At 39.7% G+C, this 17,568-nt stretch overlaps 1 protein-coding gene across 1 annotated transcript in view; it reads left to right on the forward strand.

Moving 5' to 3' along the window:
• The window catches only part of PAX5 (paired box 5), a 332,623-nt gene that overhangs the window by 151,335 nt on the left and 163,720 nt on the right, over positions 1-17,568 (forward strand). The window contains exon 7 of the mRNA XM_043997512.1: positions 13,595-13,651. Within this exon, the coding sequence (XP_043853447.1) occupies positions 13,595-13,651 (57 nt within the window). The remainder of the gene's footprint in view (positions 1-13,594; positions 13,652-17,568) is intronic.

A 17,568-nucleotide genomic window follows, 5' to 3' on the forward strand; every position in this document is an offset into this window, starting at 1 on the left:
TAATGGGCACCACATTATGGAAGGTCTCTCTTCTTCTTCTTCTTCTTCTTGTTCTTCTTGTTCTTGTTCTTGTTCTTGTTCTCCTCATTCTCCTCCCCCTCCCCCTCCTCCCCCTCCCCCTCCTCCCCCTCCTTCTTCTCCTCCTCTTTCTTTCTTTCTTCCTTCCCTCCTCCTCCTCCTCCTCCCTTCTTCTTCTTCTTCTTCCTTTTTGTTTTTCCATCACATTTCTGAAGATGTTGACCTCTCCTTGCTCTCCCCACCCCCCACCCCAATGAGCCCCTCCTCCAAGGTTCTTCTTCCCATCTATTTTAACTATTTTGGGGAGTGCAGGTAGAGGAGCACAGAGTGACTCACTCTGGGTTCTGAACCCCTGGGAGGCACAGTCCTGGTTCCAGGTAGCATCACCTGAGCACATAAAGCAGAATCAAACAGAGTTGGAGAAGACCTCCAAGGCCATCTAGTTCCATTGATCCCAGAGCCAGAATCTTCTGTAAATATACTTGACAAATGACTGTCCAGCTTTTGCTTGAATTGCCCCCCCCCCACCCCGACCCCACACCACTTCCCATGGCCACCCATTCCTCTTTTGGAGAGGTCAAATTGTGCAATATTTTTTCCTGATACCAAGCCTAAATTAGCTTCATTGACATTTCTGCCCATCACCCCTAGTTTTATCCTCAGGGATCAAGTGGAGCAAGTCTGGTCCCCTTTCCACTGGACAGCCTTTCAAAACCCTGAAGACAGTGATCATGTCTACTTTAAGCCCTTGCCAGATTAGACATCCCAAATTCCTCCAACTGACTTTCATAAGGCATGACCTAGAGACCCTTCACTGAACTGATTGCCCTTCTTCAGATGTTCTTCAACTGGTCAATATCCTTCTGAGAACATGGTTCTTCAGACATGATCTGACCAGCTAGACTATATCACCTTTCTAGCCCTGGACATTGTGCTCCCTTAGCTCAATAGAGAGAGTTTTCCTGGGGTTGGGGGTGGGAATGGTGGGGAAGAAGGGGAAGGGAACAAGCAATTGTTAAGTGCTGATTAAATGCCAAGCACTGTGCTATTTTTGCAAATATTTACAAATTTGCTATATTTACAAATATTATTTCATTTGATTCCCACAACAACTCCGAGAAGTACATGTTATTGTTATTCCCATTCAAATCTCACCTCAGACACTTATTAGCTGTGTGATTCTGGGCAAGTCATTTAGCCCCAGTAGTCTCAAACACCTGGGGCCATCTCCAGTTGTCCTGATGTAGATCTTGCCACTGGATCCAGATGGCTCTGGAGGAGATAGTGAGGTTAGTGACTTTGAACAGCCCTCCCTCACTACAGGTCATGACATTACTGCAAATCCTCTTCAAGAATGGGAGGACAAACAACAACAGACAAGATGAATGTTATAGCTCTCCCATTCTGTGCTGGAGTTTCTGAAGGCAGTGATGTGGTTAGAATGCTGGATTTTGAGTCAGGTGACTTGAGTTGGAATCTGACTTCCAACAGTTACTATCTGTGTGACAAGGGCAAGTCACAATCTGGGCCTCCATTTCATCTGTAAAATTGGGCTTTATAATTCATTGATTTGACTTTCTTAAGGTCACATACTACCTCACAAGCTTAAGGTTGTTGTTTACCCTCACAGGCTTGTTCTGAGGAAAACCCTTTCCAAACCTCTCCAAATAGATTGTGTATTAAGGATAAAGAGCCTTGCTGACTGCGAATGGTGGTCACTGTTTCAAAGATGTGGTAATCCTGGGGCAGCTAGGTGGCACAGTGGATAAAGCACTGGTCTTGGATTCAGGAGGACCTGAGTTCAAATTTGACCTTAGACACATGACACCTACTAGCTGTGTGACCCTGGGCAAGTCACTTAACCCCAATTGCCTCACCGGAAAAAAAAAAAAAAGATGTGGTAATCCCCTGAAGCCCACAGCCCAGGTGAACAACAATGTGTGGATTACACTTCAGAAATGACTGAATTGCTCTCTCTGAGTTTTTCCCTTTCCCCTTTTCTTCTACCTTTCGCATTTCCTTCTCCCCCTTTTGGCTGCTCTCTGAGTGTCCCTTTTGATTTCTGTCTTATTCCTTCTCCGTCTGCCTCATTATCTCCCTCCCTGTTCTGTCTTTCTTCCATTTCCTTTAGTTCATCCTTCCCTCCCAAAGGACTACATGAACATTTTTATATTTACTAAATAAAATTTTGTATTTCTTATTCTTTTTGTATTTGTGAATCTACTTATATTATCTTTTAAAATAATAATTAAATTAAGTCATACCACCTTCTCCTTTCTATATTCTCTTTTCAGCACCCTTGATTTCTCATGGTACTTATGAGGTGCTTGGATGCTGCCTATGGTCCTTCTTGTCAGGGAGGAAAGTGATGTGATAAAGTTTTTATACCTAAGTGTTAGAGACTTATCCTTCTCAGGACCGTTTCTATTTAAAAAAGAAAACAAGCAAAACCCAACCCAAATTTCAATGACTCACTAATGGTGGAGTTTCAAACACTTTTTGGTGGGAGATCTTCTTAGTACTTCTCCAATCATGCAATGTAAACGTTTGCCTCTTCCAACTATGCTTCTGGTCATCCCTGTATGAGAGTTTACCCTTGGCTAACTTGTTAGATTTATAAATGAACTTCAGCCTATACAAGGAGATAATGTGATTTCTATAGTTGATTATTTTTAACCATAAAAGTATTTTATTGTTTACCAGTGATTTTGATTATGACATTCACTTTAATAAATAAGGAGCAACAACACAGAGTTTATGATTCTCTTATATGTGGCTAAATTAAGGTTGCTATGTTCCCAATCTACGCTTCTCAAAGAGAGTTCTACCCAGGTTTGAAAAAAGAATCAATCAAAAATAAGAAGTAGAGGTGTTTTAGCTTTTTTAAGGTCACATACTAAACTCATTGGCTCCCTAGCATCTGAACATTATTCTTAGTCATTCTTGGTAGCTATTTCTTAGAAATCCTTGGGGAGTGGAGTTAGGGACAGAAAGTAAAGAAGCATGACATGAGAGACAGTGTGGTACAATGTAAAGAACACTAGATTTGGAATTAGAGGACCTGGGTTTTAGATTTCTTCTCTGTTACTTATTAACTACTTGACCTTTAGCAGGCCCCCAACCTCTCTAGGTCTCAGTTTCCTGGTCTGTAAAACGAAGGGGGTTGGTCTAAGTGGCCTCTATGGTTCTTTTGAACCCTCTGATTCTATGAATTGCAAAATAGTTTTATAACCCTAATTCTCTTGAATTTACCTCTTTGTATGCATGTTATATCCCTACAGTAGAAGGTAAGCTCCTTCCGGTCAGGGTTTCTTTCTTTCCCTCCCTCCCTCCCTCCTTCTCTTCCTTCCTTCCTTCCTTCCTTCCTTCCTTCCTTCCTTCCTTCCTTCCTTCCTTCCTTCCTTCCTTCCTTCCTTCCTTCCTTCCCTCCCTCCCTCCCTCCCTTCTTCCTTCTTGTCTGTCTTTGTTATTCTCTCTGTCTCTGTCTGTCTGCCTATCCCTAGTATCTTGCTCAAGGTGATTTCTTTATAAATATTTGTTGAATACTACATCTCTCATATCCATGTATTTGCACAAGCTGTCTGGAATGTACTACATCTTCACCTCTATTTCTTAAACTCCTTAGTTTACTTTAAATATCAGCTTCCAATGCCTCCCCCCAGCAATTATCTTGTACTTATGTATTTATCTTTTATATATATATATATATATATATATATATATGTACATATTTTCTTCTCTCTCCACCCCCTCCAGCTCCCCCCCACACATACAGAATGAGGACTTTACCCTGAGGGCAAGGAATATTTCCGATTTTGTTTTATGTCCCCAGAGACTAGCATAGTAGTTACAACCTAATAAATACTTGATTGATTGAATAAAATTTAATCAAATCATCATAAGTTACCCATGTAAGCCTTTTTCTGCCTTACTAAATATTATCCCTACTGTTGGTAGAAAGCACTGGGTTTTAGGACCCAGAGTTTATAATTTTTTAAAATGAGGTTGAAATTTCTCCCTTGATGATTCCCAATGAAGGGGGTTTTCTGAGGACTCATATTAAAGCTTGTACCATTTGTATATACTCTCTACCCTTAGAATTAAATTACTATATGAAGATAACAACAATAATAAGGAAAACATTTTCTCAAACTTTGCCATAAGCTTGAAAACTTTAGTCTGGGTCCTGGTGTGATATGGACTTGTATTATTGTTACCACAGATATCCACACTGATTCTGTTTACCTAAGAAGATAATTTTCTGGACATTTTCTCTATATTTCTTCTTGAGAGATTGGGTCTGTTCTAGTCGTGTACTTCTCAGTGCTCATGTCTGCTCCTCTCTTCTCTGTGTTCCTCTGCCTCCTGGCATTTATCTCTCTTTTCCTCTCTCAACCCATTTCCTGTACTCTCTCAATCCATACCAGCAGAGCCAACCCTTTTCATCTGAATCAGGCATCAATGGCACCTTGTAGGGAAGGAGAGCTCTGGAGTTGCCGCCTAGTTTCCCCACCTCTGCGGATCTGTCTCCAAGTCCGGTCCAATGACAAAGGCCTTCAGCATCGTTTTGATTTAATCTGTCCTCCCTTTTTGAAGAGACCTCCAAATTTCATCCACAAGTGTTCCTGTTTCTCTTTGCTCTTTCATATAGATTTTGTTGTTTGCTTGGGGTTGTATGAATGTTAGTGTGGGTCTGTGTGTCTGTGTGATTTACTGAGCTATGGCCTGCCACATGTCTTTACAATTGCAGTGCCCATTTCCTGCTGAAATAATTTCTACAAAGAGTGGCTCCTATTACAGGGAGAGAAGCACAGACGTCATGATTTATTATTATTTATGGTCCCAGGGCCTTGTTTATGCACGATGGCTTAGGTGCACCACGATAGAAATGCCATTATGCAAATGACATTGAATGTCCTTACTGAGCCTAAATAATTTTTGTGTTGGACAATTAAACCTCATCTGTTATTGATATGGGCTGCAGTCGGGCTATTAAAGAGTCCCAACAGTACTTACTCCCAGTAATGGGAAAATTGAGAGGAAGAGGCTAAACAATTGCCTCAAGTGTGTTGTGATTGTCTGGTAGGAGTGGAGCATAACCAGCCCCCTGAATGGGAATCGTGTTTACTACTTAGGGATAAATAAAGAGGGGAGAACATGCAATAAATTACACTTTTGATTTGAGTCGGGTGCACTGGAGAATTTGCGTCCTTTCGATTTATTTATTTATTTATTCATTCATTCAGGGGGGAAAGACCAGAAGTTACCAGGGTTGGTTCCCATCCTGCCTGCTGCTTGGTGAGGTGGGAGGGGAGGTGACAGGGAGGAGGAGGGAGGGGGGAAAGGAAAGAAGGAGGGAGCCCATCCAATCTTCTCAGTGAACAAGGGAGCTGCCTCGTCACTGCTCCTTTCTTTCTTTTTTTTTTTTTTTTTGACACAGCTGTGCAGTCACATTTTGATCAGTGTTGATAGCTTATGAATTCCAAAATTGACAAAATTTACAGAAAAATGAGGATAATCCATCTTCCTTAGCAGGCTGTCAGGAGCTGGCCGTACTTCATAATCCTCAATTACAGATGCTATTTTCAGACATTTACATGCAGATATTAGAACAAAATGAAAATGAGAAACAAAGAGAATGGAAATGCAGCTATTTATATGTATAAAAGAAAAACAGGTAAATTTGAGGCATTTAGATTGGATTTGGGGATCCCTTTAGAAGACCAGAGAGAGACTGTGTGTGCATGTGGATTTCAGAATGAGACCATGAGGCAGACAGCACCCAGCACTAGGTATGTAAATGATCTGAAGGTTTGGGTTAAAAATAGGCCAGTTCTTCTGAAAGATCTAAATAAATGGGCTGATGCAAGGGTGTACAGGATGAGTCTTGTGGTTTTAGGGAATACCTGGGGATTATCCTCATGATACTTGGAAGAATACAGAAAAACCCCCAAAACCTTAGCCATGAAATTAAAATTGCATGTTTTACAGAAGAGAGTCCTTAAAACCTGACCATTCCAATTCAAATACGGTGGATGCTCTTAAAATCCACTTCTTAAACAAGGTTCATTTAAAGGTGAGACCAAAATTTTGTTGGAAAAAAATGTCAGTAACTCATTGAAAGGTGACATATAGAGCTCTGTTCACTTCCAGTGGCCAGATGTATGGTGTGTTGTGTTAATAAACTTTTAAAATGGGATATAAATGATAAAATTAAAGGGAAAAGAAGCCATTTTGATATATAAATCATCCAATCCCTTCTCAGTTCTAATTCTGAGGAGAGAGGGAGTAAAGGAGGAGGGTTTTGTAATGAAAATGCACTTCCCATAAAATTTAAGATGGAACAGCCTTGATGCTCTTAAAGTTGTATACAGCACTGTGTTTTTGAAAAGCTGAGGATATTAATTAGAGCTGCTTTGGATTAAAATCTCCCAACCATATCCAATGTTACAATTTTTTCCTCTTTGTGAGCGTGACACAAGAAGGCAGTGGAAACTCTGCATGGTGCTTCCATTTCCACCATTATCATTTAACTTTTGTTTGGGGGGAAAACGCTCTTTCCTAAAAATGAAATTTAAGCTATTTTGGGGCCTATTTGGGTCGAATAGGAATAGAGGAGCTGCTTAGCTGGAAGAGACAGAGAAAAGGGGTAAATGGTTGCACAGGCTGATGGCAATAGACCTTAGTGATTGAGAGCCAGGCGTCCTTTGCTTTAAAAGTTTTTGATTAGGATGGAAGAGAAGAGGTTTTCCTATTGGTGGCTTCAGTCTACATGTTTTGCTTTGCCTAGGAAGAAATGAAAGAGAGAGAGAGAGAGGGAGGGAGGGAGAGAGAGAGAGAGAGAGAGAGAGAGAGAGAGAGAGAGAGAGAGAGAGAGAGAGAGAGAGAGAGAGAATAAATTTAATTAGCAGCCCAAATTAAATGTATAAGAAAGAGAGAAAGGGGGAGCATTAAAACAATACTAAAAATGAAATGAACTCATTTTTAGAGCAGTGGAGAACAAGTAAAAAATGAGCTACTTAAAAAATCTACATTTCTATTCACAAATTAAATAACTTTCTTGTTTAAGTAAGGCCTTCTGATTACTTAAACATATTAACACAAATGTCTGGTTCCCTGGTATGAAAAGCAAGACTTTAACAATTGAACATACTTGTGAAATGCAAAGATTCTTTCATTATCAGAGCAAAATCTCTTATCCAAATAAACATTTGTAAATAGAAATATATCTAATGAATTTACCATCTCTGATCAAGAGATATTCTTTGCTAGATTATGTTCTCTCTACTTGTTGAGAAGGTCAGAAGTCGGTTTTGTTCGTTTGTTTTCTCTGACTGTGGAGAATTTTTGTCTTATCTTCGTATCAATACAGATGGTGTTGACCATGCTTATTTGTGGGTCACCCTTCAGCTTGCCATTTGATCATTCTCTTATTAAATTTTTGCCATCCCTAGCTCTACAGTGATCCAGGGATATGCTTGGGTATTTCCTTTCTAATTAATACAATTGAAATCTCTTTATCATTAATCAGTTGGGTCAATTCTCTCCGCTTAAGTTAATTAAATATTGTTTATTAAATTGAAGAAACTTTCTTTCCCAAAGGTAGCTATTCACATATAATTTATTAACAAATGAAATCAATAATAAAACAAAAATGTAGAATATAGTTTATACTATTTTGGCTATCTGAAAGATCAATCAACTCAATGTGGACTGGAACAGTAGGTGACTCCACTTCTAGAAACAACATTTCACCAATCAGTTCATTTCTGATACTGATTTCCTGCTAAGAATTTTCTTCATATTTCTCTTGAAGGTAAAGGTTAAATTGTCTTTCAGAAAATAAGCTGTTACTTTTTTGGGTCCCTTTTCATTTATCATAGGAAACAGTCTAGAATACACTGCACTTACCAGCTCCTCAAAGCTATCTTAAATTTTTTTCTTTATAACACATTAAAACAGTTCTGGGAAGAAAGAAGTTTTTCCTCACCTTCTTTTTCTTTCTCTTTTCCTCATAGATCCTCTTGGTTTAAAGATAATACACCCACACTTTCCCTGCCTCCAAAGGGAGGAACACATGATAGCAAGGCACTTTTTCAACTGACTTCCAACTGTCCACTCATAGTGCTTTGTGGGGCACTATTCCTTTCGGTTCTTAAAGATAAATTCATAATATCTGTAGTTTCTGTGGGAGATCCAAGTGAAACAGGTGTTTTACACTAATGGCTAAAATGCACTCTCTAGCTTCTTCCTGCACTCTGATCATAATTTCATCAATCAATTAGTGTTTAGTAAGCACACACAATGTGCTAAATGATGGTGATACAAAGAAAAACAAAAACACAGTCTCAGACTTCAAGGAACTCACATACAAGGAACATGTAACAGCATGTTAACAATTAAGTACAAACTATACATCGATATCGACACCGATATACACACACATTGTAGACAGGAAGAATAAAGATAATTTGGAAGAAAAAAGAATTTAAAAATTTAGAAAAGTATCACCTATATGCTTAATGGTGCTAATGCTGTTGCAAATTTATATTTATTCCTTTAATATTTACTCATATCACTGGGAGTAGAGGGGGAGGTTAGGTGGAAAAGGATGTGTGTTCTCTGACCACTGGTGAAGATTGGTGTGCAGAGAAGGCTGGGGGTAGGTCAACCATGGAAAAATGCCAGCAGCCTAGGATTTTTCATTTCATACATCATTCATGGCTGACTGCAACAAGGCCTGAGTAGGAAAACCACATGGAACAGCCATTCTCTCCCCTTCCCTTTTGACTCTACCAGCAGCCCTCCCCATTTCTCTTCAGAGAGAGAATCCAAGGGGAAAGAGAATATTCTGAATAAGGTTTTGCCCATTCTGAGAATCAAAATGAAATTAAAGCCCTTTGAAGAAGGGTTGGAATATTGTCCTCTTTTTGTTCCCCACTTCCCCCATCACTCACCCCCTCCCATTTCAAGGCTGGTCCTCCAGTCATACCCCTGAGGATTTCTCATCTCTGTCACATTGAAAGGAAAGAAGAAGGCACAGGTCATTGTTGAGTTACCAGTCATCTCTGGTCCTCCATTTTCTTTGAGTTGGACTATAACATTAAAAGCATCACTGGGTATGGAAAGAACATATGTTCTATACACAAGAAAAGCAAAGAAGAAGAAGGAAAAGGAGAATAGAGAGAAGTGGAGGGGAAAACAATCATGCTTTGGTTCTCAGCTGTTTATTTGAAAATACAATACACTTCCACAAGCTTAGAAATTGATCGGCTTTCACTTTCTAGCCCAGAAGGTAATGCTGGTGCAAGGTATCCTATCAAAGGAGACCTTTCCAAATTGCTTTCATTTAAGACCTTATAAAGTCATATCCTCCAAGAAATCTTCCCTGATCTTCAGATCTCCCCACAATCCAGTACTGACTATGGGCAGGAGAACTATTCCAGAACCCAACTGCTCTCACCAGAACAGAAATGGTTTCAAACCATTTGTTTTGCATTTCTGTGATGCACTTTATCACGTATTATATATTTCAGTTTTCTGTGCGTTTTATCCCTGTCCTCTCCCTCTCTACTAGGATATAAACTCCATGTGGGAAAGGACAGTGACTAGTGTGGTGATCTGTACACATTAGCACTTAATTAAATATGGGTTGGATTAAATTGATTCAGATAGGTTGGTTTGGGAAGTCTTGGGTGAGAAAAAGCTGTGGCCTGGGGAGTTAAAATAACCTTTCTTCATTGGACTCCTCTGATGGTTACATTCTAATGAGAACTTGGGGCGGCTAGGTGGCGCAGTGGATAGAGCACAGGCCCTGGAGTCAGGAGTACCTGAGTTCAAATCTGGCCTCAGACACTTAACACTTACTAGCTGTGTGACCCTGGGCATGTCACTTAACCCCTATTGCCTCACTAAAAAAAAAAAACAACAAAAACAAAACCAAAACATTCTAATGAGAACTTATGGAGGTGAGACCCTCAGAAATTTTAGGAGCTCTTAAGCAAGCATTTGTGGTCCAGCAGAAACTGGACCACAGTGTGTGACTTTTACTCCAGGAGGAAGGGGAGAAGAGGGTAGAGCATAGGTTCTGTATTTTTCCTTCCTTAGGAGAATTCCATACTACTGACTTTGCTGGTGAAGAGCGAGTGTGCAATATTGGTGAATTTCTAATATCTCTTATGATAGTAGTAGCTTAATGAAGGGATGTCCATTGGGTCCCATGGATTCAAACCTCTCAGATGACATTCTGTGAATGTAAAGCCCCGATAATAGTATTAGGTAGTTCTGTTAGTCTTTCCCATCAAAGTTCTCAAGACATTCTACAATTCCTTATCATGCTTTCAAGGAGGGGAACTTTACCCTTTGCACCACGGATGGCTTCTAGTGAAAAAGAGGCAGCTCCCAGCACTCCTGCTGCCTCAAGGGGACATTCGTTTGAAGCTTTACGCAGCGTTGGTACAGCAGGTGGGAAGAGTTTACTTGAAATAGTTAACCATTTCTGGGCTCACATTCTTCCCTTTCTTTCAAGGGTTGGATGACCAAGTGTTTAGAAAAATCCAAACTTTTAAATTAATTTTAATAACCCATGCCCCGATCTGGGCCTCAACATCCCCATTTGCAGAAATTAAAGACATGGTAGTAGATGATCTCTAAGTTCCTTTGCAGCTCTGAGATTTTATGATCTTATGATCACGTTGGATTCTTGTTCCTTCCAACCACCATCATAGGACACAAAGTACTGGTAAAATTGCAAATAGTATTCTTAGCATTACAAAATGGAAAAGTACTTTAGTATTCTTCATCAGGGCTAAGAAACATTACCTTTTCTATTGTAGTCTTTGTCCTCTTTTATATGGTATGACACATACCCCCAAGGACAACTAGCTTAGTCTGGAGAAAGACACCCGGCCCCCATCCACATCAACTAAAGGCATTACTAGTGAAGTTTTGACCTGGAAGGAAACTCTGCTTTTCTATACTACACCTTCCCTCCTATTTTTCAGCATCTGAGGTTGGAATTATGAATGAGATAGAAAGTCAGTCATTTAGGGTTTGCAATTCTCCTGTGAAACTGTCCTTGGAAGCCCCATCAATATCTTTGGAATCATTACAGTACAAATCAGAATCAAATCAGTATTAGCTAAATGAAGCCTTTCCACATTCCTGTGTTTAATCTGTGAATATTTTATAGAATATTAAATTTGACTAGACTGCAGAGTGTTAAGCTTGAGTATTCCATAAACTTGAGTGTTGGAAGATGCCTTGAAAAATGAGTCTTTTGTGTCTTACACTTTGGCTTTGAGGTTCTAAAAATAGGATCTTATAAATGCTTGGGTCTTGGTTGGGGAAAAGGTGGCAGTAAAAAAAATGACTGATTTGATTTTATATTAATTAGGTCCATTGGCATGGTGTCCATATCATTCAATATCCATAGTGAAGTGCCTTCTCCTAATAAGAAATGAAATGAAGGGTTTCTTTTCTTTTTTTTTTTTTTTTCTTATGAGATATTTTATTTTTTCCGTTACATGTAAAGATAGTTCTCAACTTTTGTTTATACATGCTTTACAATTTCAGATTTTTCTCCCTCCCTCCCCTCCCTCCCCCCTCCCCTAGACAGCAGGTAATCTGATATAGGTTATATCTATATATCTCTATACATATACATATAGATATATATACACACACACATATATATACACATAATAACATTAATCCTATTTCTGCATTAATCCTGTTACAAGAGAAAGAATCAGAGCAGTGATGCAAAACCTCAAAATAGAAAAAAAAAAAACACAACAGCACCCAAAACAAGAGAAATAATATGGTTCAATCAGCATCTATACTCCACAGTTCTTTCTTTCTTTTTTTTTTTTTTCTTGGATTTGGAGATCCTCTTCTATCATGAGTTCCCTGGAACTCTTCTGTACCATTGCATTGGTGAGAAGAATATAGTCCATCACAGTAGGTCAACACTCAATGTTGATGATACTGTGTACAATGTTCTTCTGGTTCTGCTCATCTCACTCATCATCAGCTCACGTAAGACCCTCCAGGTTTCTCTGAACTCTTCCTGCTCATCATTTCTTACAGCACAAGAGTATTCCATTGTATTCATATACCACAACTTGTCCAGCCATTCCCCAATTGATGGGCACCCCCTCAACTTCCAATTCCTTGCTACCACGTAAAGAGCAGCTATAAATATTTTTGTACATGTGGGTCCCTTTCCCCCTTCCATGATTTCTTTGGGCAAAAGACCTAAAAGTGGGATTGCTGGGTCAAAGGGTATGCACAGCTTTATCGCCCTTTGGGCATAATTCCAAATTGCTCTCCAGAATGGTTGGATCAGCTCACAGCTCCACCAACAATGCATTAGTGTTCCAATTTTCCCACAGCCTCTCCAACATTTATTATCTTCCTTTTTTGTCATTTTAGCCAATCTGATAGGTGTCAGGTGGTACCTCAGAGTTGTTTTAATTTGCATCTCTCTAATCATTAGAGATTTAGAGCATTTTTTCATATGGGAATAGATAGCTTTGGTTTCTTCATCAGAAAACTGCCTGTTCATATCCTTTGACCATTTCTCAATTGGGGAATGACTTGGATTCTTATAAATTTGATTTAATTCGAAGGGTTTCTTTTCAATATTTCTGTGGTATTATGGAGATATGCCTGAAAGAAGTTAAATAGAGTACCTCAAACCACATTGGCAACACTAGACCCAGATTGCTTTTCTTTCATCTTTTGGAATTTTAGACAGTTTTTCTTCCTAGAGTCAGCCTGCTTATTCCTGAGCCAGTAACAGGACTTTATTTGGAAGCTCTCATTAGCTACCGAGTCACTGATATTTAGCTCCTAAAACAGGGGAAATTCTTTAGTTGAGGCATTTGGTGATACCATTGACACTTATGTTCTTGGCCAGAGCAGAAGTGAAACATGAAAGAATGGAATCCATAAGGTCGTGAGCTGGAAGAGACCCTCTGTTAGTTCACCCTGCTCATTTTTCAAAGGATGAAACAGGCACAGAAAAGGGAAATGGTTTGCCTGAGGTCACCTGGGGAGTAAGAAAACAAATATTTTAGCTGTCATCGCACTGGAGAAACATGGGATTGTCCCAAGTTAAGAATATCATTACAATTTTAAAATCTATTTTTGCCAGTCATATTACTTGACATAGCTCAAGAGCCAAGGTGATGTCTTATTCTCTTCTTGGTGTTAGAAAGCTTGTAATTAACCAAGTACTGGAGGCCCCATCTTTCTTTCTTCTTTCTTTCTCTCTACTTCTCTTTGTCTCTTCCTTCCACTGATAGATGCCCAGCAGATGGGCAGTGGGAGCCCCGATGCATGGAGGTGGCTGGTGCTTCTCTACCCGTAGATAGAGTCTGAGGAGAGTTGCTTGATTCCAGATGGGTTGGGAGAGGGGTGTAGGTTGATAGAAGGGAAGAGACAAGGAACCAGATAGGGGGGACATCCCTCTGATTACTTAGGTAATCTTTTTTTTTCTTCTCGCTGATCTCCTTTTATATATCTTCCTTCTCACATGTCTGTGTTTTTTTTCTCCTCCATGCTATGACAGTGGTGCTCCATGCTGATGAGACAATACTTGGTGCAACCCCAGGCATTCATTTTTCAGGTAATTTCTTAGGGTCCAGCTCACACTTTTTTTGGGTATCAAGCCGCTTGGCTTTCCTGATGAAGCAGGGGTGCTTGGATGAGGTTTCTTCCCTGAGGTTTTACCTGTCAAAGTCTGAATCCAGTGTCTGAGAAAGGAAAATGCCCAGGTGTTCATTGACTCCCCTTTTTTCCCCTTCTCCCAAATATAACCTTTGTGGGTAGGCTAGAAATCATAAGCAGGGCTCATGGCCATGCCTCAGGATAGAAGAAATCTCCTTATTAGGCAGGTGTTCTAAGGAATGGATGGTGGAAAGAGCCTGTTTTTGCTGGAGAGGGCTTAGCATTCAGTATTTGTGAATTGCTAACATCTCTTATTTTAGTGATAATGAAGGGATGCACAATGTGCCTCACTGATGCAGACCCTCCATATGATAATAAAATGACTCCAAGATCTCTGGGAAATAGGAAACTCAGAAAATAATAACTTTGTTTGAATTGGAGTAGTGCAAAGAGAATTGTGTACTCTGCGTGTGTCCGTGGATCCTTGTCCCGTGCCATGCTTATTTAGTGCCTATTGTGCCCAGACTTTCATAAGAATAAAGAAAAACATGTGAGAATTACTGCCATCATTAACTACATAACTAAACAAGGCCATCATTCACAGTCCACCTTCTGCTTTTGAGACCCACACCTTTCATTCTTGTATGCTCTCTGTTTACCTGTATGTAAAAACTGAAATCTCTATTCGGAGTCCATGTGAGGACCGTGACAGATAAGGATCAACAAGAGGAATTAGGCATGTGTTAACCAGGAGGAACAGGAAAGCTGTTTTGGGGTATATATAAAGTGCTGTCTTGTGAAAGAGGGATTAGTCTTAGCCTCTTTTGCGCCAGAGGGTACAACCAGCAACAGTGGGTGGAAGGTGGAAGGGAAAAATCGATTTGGATGTGCAATGGAGTATTTCAGGAAGTCCCTCTTGATGGGAGGACTTCAAGAAAAGGTTGGATACATTGTTGAAGGGACTTTTGATCATGTTTGGGTTGGGCTGAATGGCTTTTTTGGTCCCTTCTAGCCCCCAAAGTCTGTGATTATATGTGAGTCCACTGAAGAATCTTCAACATGCTGTGCATGAAGTCTAGAGAAGACTTTTTGAGGTTATCTGCGACTGAGCATCAGAACCATTGTGGCTGAGATTTTAGCCTGGCTAGCAGTGTCGAGTGGCTTTTTCAGGAGGCAATATCAGAGGACAACCTCTAGTTTTTTAAATAAGACTTCATAGGCTGCACATTCTGTGAATCACTAGCATTCAACTGAAGGAAATGCGTACCACAGATGGCCTTTGTGTTCAAATGAGTTTTTAGAACCTGGAGAGATGACACCACTATCCATGCACAGTGAAAAAAATAGTTGTGAGATTGCCATATCCTAGGGCAGTCTCTCCTTCCCCCAAAGGTGTGCTCATTTTCCTGCTCTCACACAGATCTGGAGAGGGGTGGCATCATCACTTGGTCTACAAAATCCTAGTCTGCTCCTTCAGCTGCTAGACATTTGGTATACACACATATACATATTTGTAGACACACACATATACATACATATGTATATGCACACAAACATGCATATATACACCATGTATATACCAAATGTGCAGCAGCTGAAGAAGCAAATGAGGGCAAGGAGGATGCCAAACCTTTCCAGAAGATATATACAGATACATATATATATATATAAATATAAACACATACACATACATATATATATGTATGTGTATATAAATAGAGATACGTATGCACACAATGCATATATGCACACACACCTACACTCCTCTCCAGATGTGTATACATACACACATGCATACACACACACACACACACACACACACACACACACATATATATAGGCATACAACCCTCTCCAGATGTGTGGGCGCACCTATCTTCACCCCTTGCCCCTCTCCCCCCAATAATTTTCTTTAGACTTCTATTTTCAAAAATGACTTTATACCTTGTTGGAGTCATTTCTTTCTGTTTTCTACAGGTTGTCAGATTACTCTTGCCATGTTTGTAATTAGAATAATAATATCTGATGTTCATATGGTGCTTTGAAAAGTGCTTGACATGATCTCATGTGATGAGCACTTAGCACAGTGTCTGGAACATAGTAGGTGCTTAATAAATGCTAGTTGACTGACCTTACAATGACCACGAGAGGTGGAAAGTAGAAGTATTATTGTCCTAATTCTATTGGTGAAGTTCAGAGGGAATAAGAGCATAGGGCAGCTAGGTGGCTCAATGGGTAGAATGTTGGACCTAGAGTCAGGAAAACCTGAGTTCAAATCCAGCCTCAGACACATAACTAGTTGTGTGACTATGTATGGGCAAGTCATTTAACTTCTCTCTGCCTCAGCTGCCTCACCTGCACAACGGGAATAATAGCAATAGCACCTATACTCTAGTGTCACTATGAGTATATAAAATGAAGTAATATGTGCAAAGCATTTTGCCAACCTTAAAGTGCTTTGTAAATGCTCACTATCTTTAAGTAATTTTTCCTCAAGGACGCATAGTTGCATGGTTAACAAATTAAAGAGGAAGAACTTAAACTTGAATCATCTGACTATAATACAGTCCCACTCCATAGATAGCACTGGGTGCTTGGTAGTTATAGAAAAACAGAGCTGTTCAAATTCTCTCAATTAAAACTCGAGTTCAGATTCGTCTATTTCCTGCTTTAGCAGCTACGCCAGGAACAACCTGAAAAGCTGGACCAAAATGGTTAATTATTTTCTGCAGCCCAGGGTATATCTACCAGCAAATTTGGCAGAATAATAATTTTTAAAAAAATTATACAGAAAGAGTAGTATTAGAACATACTTTGACATCTCTTCATGTGCCTGTAATCAGGTGTGACCCGTAACCTGATTTCATCATACAGACGATGTTCAAAATTGTACCACGCTGAAAAGTTTAATACCATTTATGTGATCCTGCCATTCTTGTGCTGTCATTCTGAATGATGGCAAATTTACAGACTACCCTTTATTGTTGGCATAAATGAAATCAAACATTCACAAAAAATCGCCAGGCCTAAATTTCCCTGGAGTGACTGGAAACTTTAAAACAATCCCACTTAGAGACAGTTTTCACCTGTGTAACAAATACTCTTCCTCCCTGCCTCTCTTTTTCTGGTTTGTTTTCTCTCATTACAGAAACTTGTTTAAGTGGAGATGGGATTTCAGGTGTGGGAGTGATGGTGGATAGAGAGCACATTCGTACTTGTGGTTTAGGCTTCTCTTGAAGTAGGAAAATTCCTGATTGGTATCCCTGTTATCTTCCCTGAGAAGCATTCTGACAGCTATTTCAATCCTCTGGGACTCCAAGAAGAAGACTCTAATTTCAAGATCTTGGTTTCATAAAAATAGCTTAAAGAAGGGAAACAGACTTCATAGAACAAATTCTTGTTGGGGCCATGGAAGTGTTTCTAAATAAAACCCACTTTCTTAAAATTTCCAGCAAAGCATCACTTGGTTGTTTTTTTAAACTTAAAGTGACCATTTGCCAAATCCAATCTCAGTTCACTAGATAAAGAATTTAGTCTTCTTAATGGATTAAGAGCACAGGCAGCAGCAACCTCTCATTCATTCACCAGTTCAAGGAGACATTGGTTGCTGCTGCCTGTTTTATGACTAACACAACTCTCCCCTCGGCGGGAGACGTGGATTTCTTCCAAACAACCAGCTCCTGCTTCTCTTCCATGCTGTGTTTGCATACAGTAGTGAAAAAGGAATTTAGTTTCATGCACCATGAAAGATACCACAGGCAAATTTGAACCGAATCATGATCAAGTCATTTGGACCCAGTTATTTTCTGCCAAGTTCTACAGCTCCACACTGACTGAAACAAATTTGCTATCTATTTCCATGAAGTTGGGAAGAGA

Source organism: Dromiciops gliroides, chromosome 1, assembly GCF_019393635.1.
Source record: "Dromiciops gliroides isolate mDroGli1 chromosome 1, mDroGli1.pri, whole genome shotgun sequence".
NCBI lineage: Eukaryota > Metazoa > Chordata > Mammalia > Microbiotheria > Microbiotheriidae > Dromiciops > Dromiciops gliroides.